Genomic DNA, 18303 nt, shown 5'->3' on the forward strand with positions numbered 1-18303 from the left:
GGAAGAGAAGCATGCGCACAAGGTCGTCACGGGAGGGAGTTCAGATGACAGCATCCCATTTGAGGTGGGGTCCCAGGCATGTGTGGGTATGGACCGATGTGGGGATCAGACAGGTGAGAGAAGGTGGGTGTGTGCGGTAGGAGTGGGACATGCCATGTGTGGGCCTCACAGGGGTGTCGGATAGTTATCTGAGCCTGGAGGGTCAAGTAGGTGATTGATACCAGGTTAGAAAATCTGGGGAGACAGGAAGTATGGGAAGTTGGGCGGATTTGGGGAGTAGACAGGTGGGTGTGTCTGACACGGCAGCGGGGGGGGCGGGGAGGCTTCAGACATGTCAGGTTGTCAGCCATCTGGGGGTCTGACTGCTCTGCGTCACACAGGTGCGGGGAGGCAAGAAGGCACGGGCTCTGGGCAGGAGCTGGGAGCCAGGCAGAGGTTAACGGGGCCAGAGAGATATGGAGGAGTTAGACAGATGCTAGACAGGTGTGGGGCCACCAGGGCAGCTGGGGAATTCCCTCGCCCTCCCTTTGACAAATTTGGGCAGAGGTTGCTGTGGAGAGAGTGGGGCCAGGGAGGAATGGAAAACACTCAGACCAAGGAGACCCCAGGCGGACGTGGAGACCCCCAGGTCTAAGGGCCCCTGCAGGAGGAAGCAAGCCAGGGAAGACGCCAGAGGAAGGGCGTGGTCTGCGTGGAAATACGCAAGGGGGCGCGGCCACGGCGGGCCAGAGGGCTTCCCTTTTCCCCAGAAGGATGAGAAGGTGTCCGGAAAGGAGGGGGAAGGGAGGGGAAGAGAAGGGCTTAGCACAACAGGGCGGGGCGGGGAGAGCCCGGACGCAATGGGGAGCGATGCGCAGTCCCGAAGCGACCGAAGCGACCGCTGGGGCCCGGGGACTGGGAATCGAAGCCTCGGTAAAGGATGGCACAAAGGTGGGGGCATGGAAGGGACACTCTCATTGACCTGGGGATAGAATATTCGGGCCTAGGGCTTGGAAGCCTGTCACGTCTACGGCCAAGGGGTGGGGCCGCGGTGGGTGGGACGCGGTGACATCAAGGCCAAAGAAGTTACGGTCCTGGGTTGGAACGCCCAGACTGTGGCCTCTGGGGCGGGGCCGGGAGATGCGTGACGTCACCGCCAGGATGACCCTGTGAGGTCGGGGGTCTGGAAGGTGGAGGGCCAGGTAGCTGCGTGCAGTGGCCTTCGCAGCCCCAAGGGGTGGGCCTCACCTGTGCCACGTGAATGAACTTGTCCAGCACCTGTGCGCGCTGCAGAGGCCCGGGACGGCTCAGCACCATCACCTGCACCCAGCGGGACACGCTGTTGCTGAGACCTACAGAGCCCTCCAGGGCGGGGCAGCCTCGTACTGAGCCCTGCAAAACGTAGCTCCGCAGGTCCTGGGGCTGGGAGCGAGGTGGATGTCAAGGTGGGCAGTGGCGCTCAGGGCCTGCCCTTCCGTGGCGTCCAAATAGTAGTCACGATCTCTGATGTCCTAGCCTGGTCTAGCCTGAATGACCTTTGTCATCTGTCCCCCCACCCTCAGGCTGCTACATGTCCTTGACCTCACCATGCTCCTCTCCCATCTGAGGAGGCATGTTTAAATATAGCCAGGCACTATATTTGACAAATGATCGTATTAAGTAATTTAATCCTCATAACTCTGTGAGGTATCATTCCATTTTCGAGATGAGACAGTGGAGGCACAGAGAGGATAGGTAATTTGCCTAGGGTCACACAGGTATGAGTCAGGGTGGGAGTCTCTATGCCCTTAACTCTACACCTGACTGGTATACAGTCAGCAAAGGCAAGGATGGGGAAGATGACTTGAAATCAACCTCTATCTGTTCTGCCCAATGAGTGTTCATTTCATACCCGCATCCACTACACTATCTTTGCACACACACACACACACATCACACTCACACACACCACACTCACACACACAATTGGGACAGTTTCACATGAAGGAACCAGATCCCCACCTTCCCTTAAAATGATGATGCCCAGATGGCAAAAGCTAACACATATGTATGTTGAAGCACATGAAACTGATCCTTGGGTAGGTAATATATGGCAATTTCAAATGGTTCAAGCAGATAGCATTTACCCTGGACCAGTCACTGTTCCCGCAAGGCAGGAACTGTTCATATCCCCTTTTTACAGATGAGGAAACTGAGGCACCATGAATTTAAATGCTTGTTGAATAAATGATAAAATATTTTGAGCACTTACTAAGTGCCAGTCACTGCAATAAGCATTTTATTTATTTATTTATTTATTTATTTATTTATTATTGTTATTGTCTTTTGAGACAGAGTCTCGCTCTGTCGCCCAGGCTGGAGTGCAGTGGTGTGATCTCAGCTCACTGCAACCTCTGCCTCCTGAGGCCCAAGTGATTCTCCTGCCTCAGCCTCCCAAGTAGCTGGGATTACAGGCGTGCGCCACCACACCCAGATTATTTTTGTATTTTTAGTAGAGATGGGGTTTCACCATGTTGGCCAGGCTGGTCTCAAACTCCTGACCTCAGGTGATCGCCCCCCTCGGCCTCCTTAACTCATTTTCCTGGGCCTTCTAGCACACAGGTTTCAGTTTAAGACTTTGGAGATCTCTGCTGAATGACCATGCAGGTGTCCTCTCAGTCCTGCCTTCCCCCAGCCAATCCCTCCCCTACCCCAATCTCTCCCCTGCTTGGGACAGGGACGGGAGGGGGTCCTCACCGTGATAGCCTGGAAGGAGCGGAACTCCAGGTAGGTGAGGTGCTGAGCCAGCTCCCCCGTCTCCAGGTGGTCGAAAAGCAGGGACACTTTGCGCTTTTTGCCCAGGCCTGGGCTGCTCATGGGGGGCGGGGGGCCAGGGCCACCAGGGCTCAGGCTGGGGGCCAAGAGGGGCAGGGGATTGGAGTGGTTCACGGTTGAGGGCTTGGGAATGCAGAGGGAGATGGCAGAATGGGGATGGGGCAGGGGAGCGGGGAGCACAGGGCTGACTCACAGGTTAGAGGAGTCTCTCAGGTTTCTCTGGGCCGAGTTGCCCTCCTGGGCCACGGTGGCCCAGAAACGACCTATGACTTCTTCCAGCTGGGGGTCCTGGTGCATCACCTCAGGGTGTTGAGTCAGCCAGTACCTGGGAGTGGTTTGGAGATGGTGAGATGAGACTGGGGGTGGCAAAGGTCTCTACAAGGGGTATTTTGGGCTGAGAAATTTCTAGGTGCTGAGGTAGGGGTCTCTAAATGTGTGTGGGGGTCCCTGGAGGGTCGGGGTTTGGAGGGGCACCAGGCTCGGGGAATCTCTGGAGTAGGATGGGCATCTCTTAACACAGACTGGGGGATCTCTGGGAAACAGACTGGGGAGTCACTTGGAAGTGGGATTATTGGGAAGCAGGATTGTGGAGGGTCCTAGGAACTAGACTGGGGGCTTCTGGGCGTGAGATTTTTGGAGGGACAGAATGAGGGGGTCTTATGGGCTAGGCTGGGGTCTGTGGGAGGTGGAGATTTTGGGGATCAGGGCCAGAGGTCTCTGGGCACCAGCTAAGAGGGTCTATGAGATCTGGTTGGTGAGGGGGGTCTCTAGGAAGTGGGGGTTCTAAGGAACAGAACTGAGAGGGTGTTAGGAACCAAGCTACGGGTGTCTCAGAAGTGAGATTTTGGCCTGTGGGGCTGGTTGGGTCTGTGGGAACTGGGCTGGAGAGTCTCTGAGGAATGTTTTTTGGGGGGCAGCAGGATGGAAGTCGTGGGTCCTGAGAGTGGGGATCTTGGCCCAGCCCTACCTGACCAGGTGACAGATCTGCAGCCGTCTCAGCTCCTGGGTGTCCCCTGTGGCCTTCTGGTACTTGAGTTCTGGTCAAGGCTCTGTTATCCAGGATCCATGACCTGTCTGCTCCCCATTCCAATTGCCCAGGTTCTCACGACTCTGCCCTCCGCCCTCCACCCATAGCTCACGGTCCTGGAGGATATAAGGTCAGCAGGCGGGCAGCCAGGTCGGCAGAGGGCAGCACCCAGCTATGCATGGCCAGCACCATGTTGAGCATGTGGTCCCCGTGGCACAGGCTGCCAGCTGAATCTGGGGTGGAAGGAGGGGGACTCTGACAGAATGGGCCTCAGGCAATGCACAGCGCAGCCTCCAGATCCTGCGGGACTGCCTGGTTCAAAGACCAGCTCTAATGGTGATCCCTGGCATGACCTTGGACAGGCAACCTAACCTCCTGTGCCTCCGTTTCCTTATCTGTATTGTGCACGGGGCAGCATCACCCCTGGCAAGTCTTGTTGAAGATTGAAATAGCACCAGACTGGCCGGGCACAGTGGCTCGCGTCTGTAATCCCAGCACTTTGGGAGGCCGAATCGGGTGGATCACATGAGGCCAGGAGTTCGAGACCAGCCTGGCCAACATGGTGAAACCCCATTTCTACTAAAAACACAAAAATTAGCTGGGCCTGGTGGCACGTGCCTGTAATCCTAGCTACTCGGGAGGCTGAGGCAGGAGAATCTCTTGAACCCGGGAGGTGGGGGTTGCAGTGAGCCAAGATCAAGCCACTGCACTCCAGCCTGGGTGACAGAGCGAGACTCTGTCTCAAAAGAAAAATAAAATAAAATAAAAAAAATTTATATAAATATATATATATAATATACATTAAATATCTATCTATCTATATATAGATATGTATGTATTTCCATTTCAGGAAAGAAGAAATGTAGGTGTTTCTCTTATCTCTAATGTAGTGATTGAGTTTCATTCCACCCAGCCATGTTCTCATTTTACCTCCAAAAACTGAGGCAGAGAGAAGTGGGTGCTGAGCCTGAGGTTAGGGCCGGGGAGGCTGCTGGGGAGAGGACACTCACCGAAGGACTGGATGCATTTCTCCAGCAGCTCATCTTCGCTGCAGCCGCCCTCGCTCAGCAGGCCCAGGTTCATGGAAGCCATGACCTTGCTGATTTCCCGGGGGCTGGGGCATGTCTTGTGGCGGCGCGTTTGGCGGGGCCGGCCCCGCCCTCCTGTCTTTCCGGTGCATTCCTGGTGGGACTTTCTGTGGGCACAGCCCCCAAGGAGTCACGGGAGCCCCTTCCTTCGGACAGACCCTAGAATTCCTCTTGACCCTAATGCCCCAAGGCACCACGGGAGAGGCTTCCTAAAGGCAAAGCCCCTGGGTTACCCCTGACCTACCAGGGACTCATGGGAGAATCCCCAGGAATATTCCAGATCCCTGGGGGAATCATGGGAGCCCTCTCCCACAAGCAAACTCCCAGGGATATTCCTGCTCCCTTCAGGGAATCAGAGAGGAAGATCCTCAATACCAGGGGTCCTCAGCCCCCAGGACACGGACAGGTACCAGTCCGTGGCCTGTTAGGAACCAGTGGGCGAGCGAGCACCCCTGCCTGAGCTCTGCTCTGATCTGTCAGATCTGCTGGGGCATTAGACTCTTAGGAGCATGAACCCTTTTGTGAACTTCGCATGGGAGGGATCTAGGTTGCATGCTCCTTATGATAATCTAATGCCTGATGATCTGTCACTGTCTCCCATCACTCCCAGATGGGAGCATCCAGTTGCAGGAAAACAAGCTCAGGGCTCCCACTGATTCTACATTATGGTGAGCTGCGTAACTATTTCATTATATATTACAATGTAATAATAGTACAAATAAATCACACGATACATGTAATTAACTTGAATCATCCCCAAACCATCCCCACCCCCTTCCACAAAACCAATCCCTGGTGCCAAAAAGGCTAGGGACTGCAGCTCAGGACTACTCTGAATCCCCCAGGGAATCACTGCAGAAGATTCCTGGGACCACTCAGGACCCCTCAGGGAATCATAAGAACTCCCTCCCCAGGCATTGCCCCCAACTTCCTCTTGACCGCTTCCAAGACATCCTGGAAGAGACTTCCTGTTGGCAGATCCCGGAATTACTTCTGGCCTCCCAGGGACTCATGGGAGGAGACCCCTGGGATCTCTCCCGTCCTCCCTAGGCAGAGGCATGGGAGGACGTGCCTTCAGGAATTGCCGCCTCAGGTCTCTAATACACACCCCTCCTTCCTCCCGCAGCCCTCAAGAGAGCAAGGCTCCTGGACCAGTGCGATGGCTCACGCCTGTAATCCCAGCACTTTGGGAGGCCAAGGTGGGTGGATCACTTGAGGCCAGGAGTTCGGGGCCACCCCGGCCAACACGGTGGAAACCCCCGTCTCTACTAAAAATGCAAAAATTGGTCAGGCATGATGGCGGGCACCTGTGATCCCAGCTACTCAGGAGGCTGAGGCAGGAGGATCACTTGAACCCAGGAGGTGGAGGCTGCAGTGAGCTGGAACTGCATCACTGTGCTCCAGCCTGGGTGACAGAGTGATTTCTGTTTCAAAAATAATAATAAAAAAATAAAAAAGAGAGGCCTGGCACACACCTGTAGTCCCAGCACTTTGGGAGGCTGAGGTAGACGGATCACTTGAGGTCAGGAGTTCGAGAGCAGCCTGGCCAACATGGTGAAACCCCGTCTCTACTAAAAATACAAAAATTAGCCGGGCATGGTGATGGGCACCTGTAATCCCAGCTACTTGTGAGGCTGAGGCAGGAGAATCGCTTGAATTTGGGAGGTGGAGGTTGCAGTGAGCCGAGATTGTGCCACTGCACTCCAGCCTGGGTGACAGAGTAAGACTCTGTCTCAATAAATAAATAAATTAATTAAATAAATAAATAAATAAAAAGAGAGCAAGGCTCCTGCAAGGAAACCCCAGGATTTCATCTCTGCCCTTCTCCCACCCCTTCACCCCACTAAGGTAACAGACCCCTCTCTGAAGTTAGCCTTCCAGCAGGACCTACAGTTTAGCCTTCAGTCTGGGTCCTTAGATTTGGGACTGGAGAGGAAATACCAGTGCTAAATGGTCTTCTCTGGGGCTCCTCAGAGTTAGGTGAGAGGTTCCTGGGGCTGAGGCAGCTTCAAGGAAGGTGGGAAAATAATCCTCTCATCACAAGGTCATGAGTTTGAGACCAGCTTGACCAACATGGTGAAATCCCGTCTCTACTAAAAATACAAAAATTAGCTGGGCGTGGTGGTGCACACCTGTAATCCCAGCTACTCAGGAGGCTGAGGCAGAAGAATCGCTTGAACCCAGGAGGCAGAGGTTGCAGTGAGCCGAGATTGCGCCACTGCACTCCAGCCTGGGCAACAGAGCAAGTCTTCGTCTCCAAAATAATAATAATAATAATAACAATAATAGTAATAATAATTCTTCCTCTGCCTGGTGCCTCCCAGAGGCTGCTGTTCCTGATGGGGAAAGAGGGTAATGGAGAGACAGGGATGGTGGGAGGAGGGAGGGAGCTGAATCCATGTTTCAAACGAAAGTAGAATCCAGAAATTTCTGCCAGCTGTTGTGACTTCGTGTTAGTTACTTAATTTCTCTGGGGCTCAGTTTCCTCAAAGGAAAAATGAAGATAGTCCTTGGACCTTCCCCAAGGATTTTTTTTTTTTTTTTCTTTTTTTGGAGACAGGGTCTCACTCTGTCACCCAGGCTGGAGTGCAGTGGTGCAATCTCAGCTCACTGCAACCTCCACCTTCCGAGTTCAAGCAATTCTCCTGCCTCAGCCTCCCAATTAGTTGGGCTACAGGCACCTGCCACCAAGCCCAGCTAATTTTTGTATTTTTAGTAGAAATGGAGTTTCACCGTGTTGGCCAGGCTGGTTTCGAACTCCTGGGCCCAACTGATCCTCCCACCTTTGCCTCCTAAAGTGCTGGGATTATAGGTGTGAGCCATCACGCCAGGCCCCTACCTCTACCCTTTTTTAGACAGGATCTTGCTCTGTCTCTCAGGCTGGAGTGCAATGGTGCAATCAAAGCTCACTGTAACCTGGAACTCCTGGACTCGAGTGATCCTCCTGCCTTAGTCTCCCAGCTAGCTGGGACTACAGGTGTGCACAACCGTACCCAGCTAATTTTGTGTGTGTGTTTGTGTGTCGATGGGGGTCTCACTATATTGCCCAGGCTGGTCTAGAACTTCTGGCCTCAAGTTCTCCTTGCCTTATCCTCCCAAAGTTCTGGGATTAGAGGCATGAGCCACTGTTACTAGAAGGGACATTTTAAAGTATTAAATATGTCCTAGGCCGAGGAGAGAGCATTGTAACTAAATCAGCGTTTCCCTAAGTGTGGGCACCCAGCTAGTACAAAAGCATCACCTGGGAACTGGATATAAATACAGATTCTCAGGTCCCAACCGACACCTACAAAATCAAACATTTTAAGGCCGGGGGCAGTGGCTCATGCCTCTCTAATCCCAGCACTTTGGGAGGCCGAGGTGGGCGGATCACGAGGTCAAGAGATCGAGACCATCTTGCCCAGCATGGTGAAACCCCATCTCTACTAAAAATACAAAAAAGTAGCCGGGTGTAGTGGCACGCACCGGTAATCCCAGCTATTTGGGAGGCTGAGGCAGGAGGATCGCTTGAACCCAGGAGGCAGAGGTTGCAGTGAGCCGAGATTGTGCCACCGCACTCCAGCCTGGAGACAGAGCGAGACTCCGTCTCAAAAAAAAAAAAGAAAAAAAAAATAATAAGGGTAAGCCCAGCAACCTGTATTTTAAAAGCCCTCCAGACAGTTCTGAGGCACGCTCCAGTTTGAGAACCACTGGTCTAGAGTGTCTCATTGAGTACTTACAGGCCTCTCCGAGGTGGAGGCTATGATTATTCTATTGACAGAAGAAAAACCCAAGACACAGAGCAGTTAAGTGACTTACCTAAGGTCACACAGCTAGGAAATCAGGCAGCCAGGAGTCTACCACTAAATTGCTGGGTGGGGAGGAAAGCCCTTTGCCCATCAGAGTGATTCTGGGGATGGCAGGAGGAGCTACCCAGGCTAGGGAGACACCCACCCTATCTGCCTCTGTGGGGACAGAAGGGCCAGCTTGCCCAGGAGATAGAAGCCCATTCTAGAACCAGCCACACAGCCAGCCACTAGGCCCTGTCCTGCAGCCCCCTGTAGGGCTCTGGAACAGCCAGAAGTGGTTTAAGAGGCAGGGGAGCCACTTTGCCCTGTGTCACACTCCCAGGCCTCTCCTGGGCCAGGGCCCTGCAGGAGCTTGGAGTTTCCAGTCCAAGGGGATGGGGAACCAGGAAGCCCCCAGGGAGGGCAGAGACACTCAGCCCAGGCCAGGGATGGAGGTGTGGTGACAAGAAGTGGGAAAGGGGCAAAGAGCAGCTCAAACTCCAGGGACAACACGGTACAGATGCCACATCCAAGCCACTGCCGCCCTAGCTGGCTCCAGACTCCCTGAACCCTGAAGCATCCACCTGGCCCCCCTGCACCCGGTCCCGAAGAAGCCAGGCATCCTGCCACCCTGGCGAGTGATCTCCCCAGCCCTCCCATGGAGAGAGAGGCCTCAGGGTGCTGCCGGGTTCCCTGGGGAGGGTCCTCTCACCTCTTGCTGTCTTTTCTGTTCATGCTTCCTGCGGGGGGAGGAGGGCGGGGGTCTTGCAAGAGTAAGGCTCGGCTCCTCCCCTTCCCCAGGACTCCAGCTTCTCAGCCCCTAGGGAGCTGGGGCCTCCTCGGTGCTTGGGAAGGAAAGAGGAACTGCCCCTCCCCACCCACCCTCAGGCCAGGGGGAAGGAAGAGGCTGGGGAGAGACCAAAGGCCCCCCTCCCCCACACGGGGATCCCTTCTGCTGAGGTTTCCGGCACTGCTGGCTCTCCCACCCTCAAGAGCCCCGGCGGGCTCTCTATCTCCCTCATCTTTCGGTCTCAAGACCCGTCACTGTCATACTTCAATAAAAGCAGGGGTTTTTCTTTTCAAAGCATGACTGATATTTATGTAAAAACGCACACACACTCAAAAAGATAAGTCTGTCTTTCTAGAAGGACATACTGATACGTAAAATTCACGAAGGTTTGAATGGAAACTCACAAGACATAGTATTTTATATATTTCTTCATAGGCTTCTCTTATTCCTAGTTTAAGTGATACCATTTGTACCCTGGAAAACATTTTCACTTTCTGACTTTATTGTAACAAACCTCCACATAGCACCTACTGTGTACCACACACTGCTCTAAGGACTTTAAAAATACTAACTCATTTAATCCTCACACAATCCACTGTTACCTTAAAAGAACATTACATACTGGGCCAGGCACGGGGGCTCACGCCTGTCATCCAGCACTTTGGGAGGCCAAGGCAGGCGGATCGCTTGAGTCCAGGAGTTTGAGACCAGCCTGAACAACACGACAGAACCCCGTCTCTAAAAAAATGTAAAAAGTTAGGCTGGCGTGGTGGCTCACTCCTGTAATCCCAGCACTTTAGGAGGCTGAGGCGGGCGGATCACCTGAGGTCGGGAGTTTAAGACCAGCCTGACCAACATAGAGAAACCCCATCTCTACTAAAAATACAAAATTAGCCCGGCGTGGTGGCACATGCCTGTAATCCCAGCTACTTGGGAGGCTGAGGCAGGAGAATTGCTTGAATCCAGGAGGTGGAGGTTGAGGTGAGCCGAGATCGCGCCATTACACTCCAGCCTGGGCAACGGGAGCAAAACTCTGTCTCAAAAAAAAAAAAAAAAAAAAAAGCTAGCTGAGCATAGTGGTGCATACCTGTAGTCCCAGGTACTCAGGAGGCTGAGGCAAGAGGATTGCTTGAGCCCAAGGAGGTGGAGGCTGTAGTGAGCCATGATGGTGCCACTGCACGTCAGTCCTATCTCAAAAAACAAAAAACAGAACAAAACAAAAAAAACCCACACACACATCAAAAACCATCAAAGATGGAGGTAAAGCCTTTGGGAAGCCCCTCCCCATCCCCTGTCTTTCTTAAGCAGGGTGTGACCAATATGACATGTTGTCGAGTTTCGTCCAAACTGCTGTCTGTGCGTTTAAGCACATCGTATAAACATGTGCTCCTAGAAACAGACTTTTCTTTTGAGTGTGCATTTTTTTCTTTTTACCTAAATGTGTCATGCTCGACCTTTTTTTTTTTTTAAATCGAAGTACAAAAAAGATCACCAATCATTAAGTATTTAGGTTGATGAAATGTCACCAACTGAGCAAACCTGTGTGACATTCATACAAATCAAGACACAGAACACTGTCACCCTCCACAAGCCCCGTCTTTCTTCCCAGCACGAATTCCCACAGATCCCCACTCGCCCGAAGTCTAGTGCAGTAGTTTCATCTCATTTTGAGCTGGATAAAAATGGACTCCTGTATTGAATCTGGGTTCTTTCTCTCCACGTCTTGTTTTTGCAGTTCTTTCGTGTTATCATATTTGGTTATAATTTATTCCTTTTTTTGGCCGGGCACGGTGGCTCACGCCTGTAATCCCAGCACTTTGGGAGGCTGAGTTGGGCAGATCACTTGAGGTCAGGAGTTTGAGACCAGCCTGGCCAACATGGTGAAACTCCCATCTCTACTACAAATATAAAAATGTGCCGGGCGTGGTGGTGGGTGCCTGTAATCCCAGCTACTTGGGAGGCTGAGGCTGAACCCGGGAAGAGGAGGTTGCAGTGAGCTGAGATCGCACACTGCACTTCAGCCTGGGCGACAGGGTGAGACTCTGTCTTAAAATAATAATAATTTCCGTATAGTCTTTCATTATGTGACAATTCCATGACATATATATATATAATTTATTTAGAGATAGGTGTTGTGGATAGTGACTAAGTGGGCTGGTGGCATGTTAACTTCCATCTTTCTTTTTTTTTTTTTGAGACGGAGTCTTGCTCTGTCGCCCAGGCTGGAGTGCAGCGCCGCAATCTCGGCTCACTGCCAGCTCCGCCTCCCAGGCCCATGCCATTCTCCTGCCTCAGCCTCCCGAGTAGCTGGGACTACAGGTGCCCGCCACCGCGCCCGGCTAATTTTTTGTATTTTTAGTAGAGACGGGGTTTCACCGTGTTAGCCAGAATGGTCTCGATCTTCTGACCTCAGGTGATCCGCCCGCCTCGGCTTCCCAAAGTGCTGGGATTACAGGCGTGAGACACCGTGCCCGGCTTTTATTTTTTATTTTTTTTTTGAGACAGAGTCTTGCTCTGTCGCCCAGGCTGGAGTGCAGTGGCGCGACCTCAGCTCACTGCAACCTCTGCCTCCTGGGTTCAAGCGATTCTCCTGCCTCAGCCTCTCCAGTATCTGGGATCACAGGTGTGCGCCACCACGCCCAGCTAATTTTTGTATTTTTTTGTAGAGACAGGGTTTCATCATGTTGGCCAGGCTGGTCTTGAACTCCTGGTCTCAAGTAATCCACCCGCCTCAGCCTCCCAAAGTGCTGGGGTTACAGGCGTGAGTCACCGCACTAAGTTATATTTTTAATCAGTCTAGAGGCTGGTAATAACTAGACACTGAAACATTTTAAGTTAAGTGAGTTATCTATACAAGAGGACTATTATGTCCTAGACCATAAAAAAAGACAAACTTATAGCTTATCTGTTTTTCTAAAATTCTTTGGTCCTGCCATCCTGACTCTTTTTTCTTAATTAGGACTCCACAGCAGGGTCTCGCTCTGTCACCAAGGCTGGAGTGCAGTGGTGAGATCCTAGCTCACTGCAGCCTCAGACTCCTGGGCTCAAGTAATCTTCCCACCTCAGCCTCCTGAGTGACTAGGACTACAAGTGCACACCACTGTGCCCTGCTAATTTTTTTTTTTTTAAGTATTATTTTCCTGTAGAAACAGAGTCTCACTTTGCTGCCTAGGCTGATCTCGAACTCCTAGGTTCGAGCGATCCTCCCTCCTATGCCTCCAAAGTGCTGACTTTCCAGGCATGAACCACTGTTCCCGGCCTCCGTGGATTATTGATCAATTTTCCTGGGATGGACATCTGAGTTGTTTCCAGGCTGGGGCTGCGGTGACTATTTGAGCATCTGACTTTTGGTGAACATAGAGTGTACCATATTGTAGGGCAGTACCCAGGAGTGGAATAAATGGGTCATAGTAGTTACTGTGATTCTGCCAAACATAGCATGTTAGCCAATTCATTGAAACCATTCTCTCAGAAGTATATTTTTCCACTTTTCTTTTTTCACTAAAAGAAGGCGCCGTGGATGTATATTTTTTCCATGCCAGAACATTTAGACAGTCGTCGAACCCGCTCTCTTTAGTTTTTCCATCACGCGACGTTACCATAGCTTCAGACTCTCTCTCTTCCGGCCCTGTTTCACCCTCTCTCCCCACAGCCCCATGGTGTGCCGTCTGACTCTCTCTCAGTCCATCTCCTGTAGCACCTGCGTCTTGAATGTGACTTAACGATCCTGGCTGAGCAGAGACTTCGTAGTGTGGTAGTGTCTCCAGGCCCTGGGGACCCAGAAAATCCTCAGGGAGGAGGTCAGGAATCCTGGCGCCTGTTTATACTGTACACAGGCAGCCTTAGTCCTCGGGCTGGCCAAGAATACAGACAATACTAATGCTGATGACCACAAAGGAAGGGACTTCCAAATCAAACCACAGAAACTCATAAGGCAGAAAAATGATGCACATGATAACATGCAAATACAGATTTTCTTCTCTTGTTGTTGTTCTTCTTTCTTTCTTTTTAAAATTTTAAAGATGGGATCTTGCTTTGTTGTCCAGTTGGTCTCAAACTCCTGGGCCCACGGGATCCTTTCATCTAGGCCTCCCAAAGTGCTGAGATTACAGGCAGATTTTCTTTTAACGAAGATATCATGGGACCAATATCAGATGACAGAAGGGGAAAAGGTGTTTGCAATACTTCAAAATCAATGAGAAATTAATATCTAAAATATAGGCTGGGTGCGGTAGCTCATGCCTGTAATCCCAGCACTTTGAGAAGCTGAGGCGGGCAGATCACTTGAGATCAGGAGTTTGAGGCCGACCTGGCCAACGTGGCAAAACCCCGTCTCTATTAAAAATACAAAAATTAGCAGGGTGTGGGCATAGGTGTTGCTCTGTCATCCCAGCTACTCGGGAGGCTGAGGCATGAGAATCAGTTGAACCCAGGAGGTGGAGGTTGCAGTGAGCTGGGATTGAGCCACTGCACTCCAGCCTGGGAGACAGAATGGGACTGCATCTAAAAAAAAAAAAAAAAAAAAAAAAAAAAAAAAAAAAAGGAACAGCTGCAAATTACCAAGCAAAAAAGACAGCAACCATATTAGAAAAATGGCCGGGCAGGGTGGCTCCTGCGCCTGTAATGTAAGATTACATGCCTATAATCTCAGCACTTTGGGAGACCAAGGCGAGTAGATCACCTGAGGTCAGGAGTTCGAGACCACTCTGGCGAACATGGCGAAACCCCGTCTCTACTAAAAATACAAAAGTTATGTAGGGTACGGTGGCTCACGCCTGTAATCCTAGCACTTTGGGAGGCCAAGGCAGGTGGATTGGCTGAGCTCAGGAGTTCGAGACCAGCCTGGGCAACACAGTGAAACCCCATCTCTACTGAAATACAAAAGAAATTAGCCAGGTGTGGCAGCATATGCCTGTAGTCCCGAGGGGGCTGAGGCAGGAGAATTGCTTGAACCCGCGAGGTGGAGGTTGCAGTGAGCCGAGATGGCGTCATTGAACTCCAGCTTGGGTGACAGAGTGAGACTCTGTCTCAAAAAAACAAGACAAAAAAAAAAAAGTGAGAAGACAGCACAATGAGCAGATGACAAAGAAACCCAAAACTCTGACAGGCACCTGAGAAGATGCTAGAAATTGTTGGTAACTCATCAGGGAAGTGGAAATTAAAATGACAACGAGGCTAGGTGTGGTGGTTCATGCCTGTAATCCCAGCACTTTGGGAAGCCAAGGTAGGAGGGTCACTTGAGCCCAGCAGTTCAATAGCAGCCTGGGCAATATAGCAAGACCCCATCTCTATAAAAAGCTTAAAAGTTAGCTGGGCGTGGTGGCGCAAGCCTGTTGTCCCAGCTACTCAGGAGGTTGAGGTGGGAGGATCCTCGAGCCCAGGAGTTTCAGGCAGCAGTGAATCATAATTGCGCCACCACACCCCAGCCTGGGCAACAAAGTGAGACCCCATCTCTAAAAGTAAAATAGAGAAAATGAATTAAAAAACAGTGAATTGGCCAGGCATGGTGGCTCACGCCTGTAATCCCAGCACTTTGGGAGGCTGAGGAGGGCAGATCACGAGGTCAGGAGATCGAGACCATCCCGGCTAACATGGTGAAACCCCATCTCTACTAAAAACTAGAACAAAAACTAGCCGGGCATGGTGGTGGATGCCTGTAGTCCCAGCTACTCGGGAGGCTGAGGCAGGAGAGTGGCGTGAACCCGGGAGGCAGAGTTTGTAGTGAGCCGAGATCGCGTTACTGTACTCCAAACTGTGTGACAGAGCAAGACTCCATCTCAAAAAACAAAACAAAACAAAAAACAGCGAGTCATCCTATATAAATCTGGCAAAAAATTAGTTAAGTTGGAAATGCCACATGGGGGTTGGGGATATGGGGACCCAGGGACTCTCATGGACTGATAGTGAGTAGCCATTCTGAGGGCTAACTGGCACTACTTACACAAATTGTGCACGTGAATATGTCACCCAGCAATTAGCTTCTGGGTGTGCACAACAAAACATTCCCCCTCAGCTTCCTGGGGGACCAATACACAGATGTTCCCTCCAGCATTATTTCGGGGAAGATGGAGGCAGCCTGGGTGTCCACTCCCAGTAGGGGTAGGTGGATAAACAGAAGGGATCAGTCACCAAAGAATCCTGCAAAGCCACCACTGTCACACACCAGGTGTCCACAGAGCAACAGGGGTAGGTCTTAACACACATAATGAGACTGACAAAAATAAGAAACGCTATTAATAACTTATGATATAACGCTCAATGACAGAATCATTTCACATTCACACAAAGTTTTAGGGAAAAACAATACTTAGTATACAACTATGTGTTAGATAATATATAATAGATACAACATAGAATTGTATTGTACAGCATAATTATATTGGCCTAAATATTTAATTATATAATTATACATTATATAACGTCGAATTATATAATTCCATAATATGACACAAACTTTTGTGCTATTTATTGCAGTTGTACTAACATCAGTATTTAATTATGGAACACCTAGAAACCTGCTATACGTTGAAGAACGGTTTCTATGTAATTTTGTTTAACTATGGGATATTGTTTTATATAACTTACTGTACACCACTACATGTTAATAAAAAATATATATATATATGTTTTAGATAGAGCCTTGCTCTGTCACCTGGGCTGGAGTGTAGTGGTACAATCTCGGCTCACTACAACCTCTGCCTCCTGGGCTCAAATGATTCTTGTGCCTCAGCCTCCCAAGTAGCTGGGATTACAGTTGTGCGCCACCATGCCCTGCTAATTTCTGTGTTTTTAGTAGAGCCAGGGTTTCACCATGTTGGCCAAGCTGGTCTCAAATTCCTGGCTTCAAATGATCTGTCTGCCTTGGCCTCCCAATGTGCTGGGATTACAGGCATGAGCCACTGTGTCTGGCCTAATAATAATTTTAATAAGGCTGGACGTGGTGGTTTACACCTGTAATCCCAGCACTTTGGGAGGCTGAGGCAGGTGGATCATGAGGTCAGGAGTTCGAGACCAGCCTGGCCAACATGGTGAAACCCTATCTCTACCAAAAATACAAAAATTAGCCGGGTGTGTTGGCAGGTGCCTGTAATCCCAGCTACTTGGGAGGCTGAGCAGGGGAATCGTTTGAACCCAGGAGGTGGAGTTTGCAATGAGCCGAGATCTGGCCACTGCACTCCAGTCTGGGCAACAAGAGCGAGAGTCTGTCTCAAATAATAATAATAATAATAATATAATAATAATAATAGCAACACTTACATTACCTTAACCAGGCACTGGCACTGTTTTAAGTGCTGTAAATTAATTACCTCATTTAACTCGCCCAACAACCACGTGAGGTCGGTACTATTAATATTCCCCTTACTGGATGGGGAAACCGAGGCACAGAGAAGCTAAGTGGCTTATCCATGTAACTCAAGGGAGTGGCAAGGCTGGGTGGGATTCAGATCCAGATTATCTGGCTCGGAGTCGGAGTCCTTGTTCTTTTTTTTTCTTTTTTAGATGGAGTCTCGCCCAGGCTGGAGTGCAGTGGATCAATCTCGGCTCACTTCAGCTTCTGCCTCCCGAGTTCAAGCAATTCTCCTGCCTCAGTTTCCCAAGTGGCTGGGATTACAAGCGTGTGTCCCCACGGCTGGCTAATTTTTGTACTTTTAGTAGAGACGGGGTTTCACCATGTTGGCCAGGCTGGTCTCGAACTCCTGACCTCGAGTGATCCACCCACCTTGGCGTCCTAAAGTGCTGGGGATTACAGGGGTGAGCCACCACGCCCGGCCGGAGTTCTTGTTCTTAATCACTATGTTTGGTGCTTTTTAAAGTCAGGAGACCTGGTGCACAGCCCTGCTCTGCTGCGTGATACCTTGCAAGGGCTTCCCCACGCAGAGCCTCAGTCTGCCCTCTGTGAAATGGGAGAATGATGGCACGTTACTTACCGTGGTAGGGGGAGAGAACGCAGGTACCTTCTAGACACTCCCTCTCCCACCCTACCTCCGGCGGCCAGGCAAACCTCCAGCCAAGATTTGGGGTATGTGGGCGGGGCTCCGGCGAAGGGGCGTGGCCAGGAGTCCTGGTCCAATGGGGCCCGGGGGCGGGGCCTTCCTCCCATCTCTGTCCAGCACGCGTGTCCTCCTCTCAGTTCCATCCACCTCGCGGGTGCCTCTGGCGTCCCCAGAGGTCTCCGACCCCAGCCCGCTCCCAGCCCTCCCGCCCAGCCCGCAGCCCTCTCCCTCTGTTCCCTGATCTCAGACCCTGGCCCTCGGACCTCGACATCATGGCTGACGCAGAAGGCGAGGACGACGTCCAGTTCCTGCGGACGGTGCGTATTTCTGGGTTAGGGGTCTGTCGGGCTATCTCTCGGGGCTCTCTGAGGGTGTCTCTGTCTCTGAACGTCCCTGTCCGGTTTACCGGTGGTCTCTGAGACTCGAGGTCTCTTCCTGTGTCACTTTGAGTGACTGTCACTCTGTCTTTTAGTCTCTTTCACCTTTCTCACTACAGAGAATTAGTAGGATTGGGGACTCCAGAATGGGAGAGGGATCTTCGGTTGCCCTCTCTTCTGACATTAGCGAATTGTCCCCCACAAGAAGGACCCCTGAGGCAGCACACCCTCGCACCATCCTGGAAGCAGGCACTTGGAGAAGGTGGTTCTAATTCCTGGGCTTAATTTAGCCGTGCCCCCAACCCCCACCTCAGCCCTAATTTTCTTTTTGCTCCAGACTCTGACCTATTTAAATTCTTGGGAAGGGAGCTGGGGGGGGGTGGGGGGGGGGGGGGGGGGGGTGGGTTGGAGGACACAGCTGCTTCCAATTCCTAGCCCTTAAGGGTCTCGTGGGGGAGGGATCTCTT

The 18303-nt window shown here is 51.3% G+C and overlaps 3 protein-coding genes and 1 long non-coding RNA gene across 26 annotated transcripts in view; 2 read left to right on the top strand and 2 right to left on the bottom strand.

The window, feature by feature from the left end:
- RASGRP4 (RAS guanyl releasing protein 4) overlaps nucleotides 1–9518 on the bottom strand; it is an 18341-nt gene extending 8823 nt beyond the window's left edge. Inside the window, exons 1-7 of the mRNA XM_050769392.1 lie at nucleotides 9388–9518; nucleotides 4831–5015; nucleotides 3951–4053; nucleotides 3761–3826; nucleotides 2987–3118; nucleotides 2716–2869; nucleotides 1228–1401 (exon numbers count right to left, since the gene is read on the bottom strand). Of these exons, the coding sequence (XP_050625349.1) occupies nucleotides 1228–1401; nucleotides 2716–2869; nucleotides 2987–3118; nucleotides 3761–3826; nucleotides 3951–4053; nucleotides 4831–5015; nucleotides 9388–9410 (837 nt within the window). The 5' untranslated portion in view covers nucleotides 9411–9518. The remainder of the gene's footprint in view (nucleotides 1–1227; nucleotides 1402–2715; nucleotides 2870–2986; nucleotides 3119–3760; nucleotides 3827–3950; nucleotides 4054–4830; nucleotides 5016–9387) is intronic.
- Nucleotides 1–18303, bottom strand: part of YIF1B (Yip1 interacting factor homolog B, membrane trafficking protein) — a 287798-nt gene that overhangs the window by 179977 nt on the left and 89518 nt on the right. Inside the window, exon 1 of one of the 21 annotated variants that reach the window (XM_050769172.1) lies at nucleotides 15470–15473. The exons of the other annotated variants lie outside the window; for them this stretch is intronic. The gene's annotated coding sequence lies outside the window, so the exon portion shown is untranslated. Of the gene's footprint in view, nucleotides 1–15469; nucleotides 15474–18303 lie in introns of those variants that run through there. 21 annotated transcript variants of the gene reach the window in all.
- LOC126942151 (uncharacterized) lies at nucleotides 16–13390 on the top strand. Its single transcript, XR_007721504.1, has 3 exons — nucleotides 16–930; nucleotides 6035–6107; nucleotides 13118–13390. It is a non-coding gene; the product is annotated as an uncharacterized LOC126942151 (long non-coding RNA).
- RYR1 (ryanodine receptor 1) overlaps nucleotides 17593–18303 on the top strand; it is a 158547-nt gene continuing 157836 nt past the window's right edge. For 2 of the 3 annotated variants that reach the window (XM_050768867.1, XM_050768868.1), the window contains exon 1: nucleotides 17593–17776. In XM_050768867.1, coding sequence (XP_050624824.1) covers nucleotides 17732–17776 — 45 coding nt within the window. In that variant the 5' untranslated portion in view covers nucleotides 17593–17731. The remainder of the gene's footprint in view (nucleotides 17777–18303) is intronic. The other variant, XM_050768869.1, reaches the window with a different exon arrangement.

Source organism: Macaca thibetana, chromosome 19, assembly GCF_024542745.1.
Source record: "Macaca thibetana thibetana isolate TM-01 chromosome 19, ASM2454274v1, whole genome shotgun sequence".
Classification (NCBI taxonomy): domain Eukaryota; kingdom Metazoa; phylum Chordata; class Mammalia; order Primates; family Cercopithecidae; genus Macaca; species Macaca thibetana.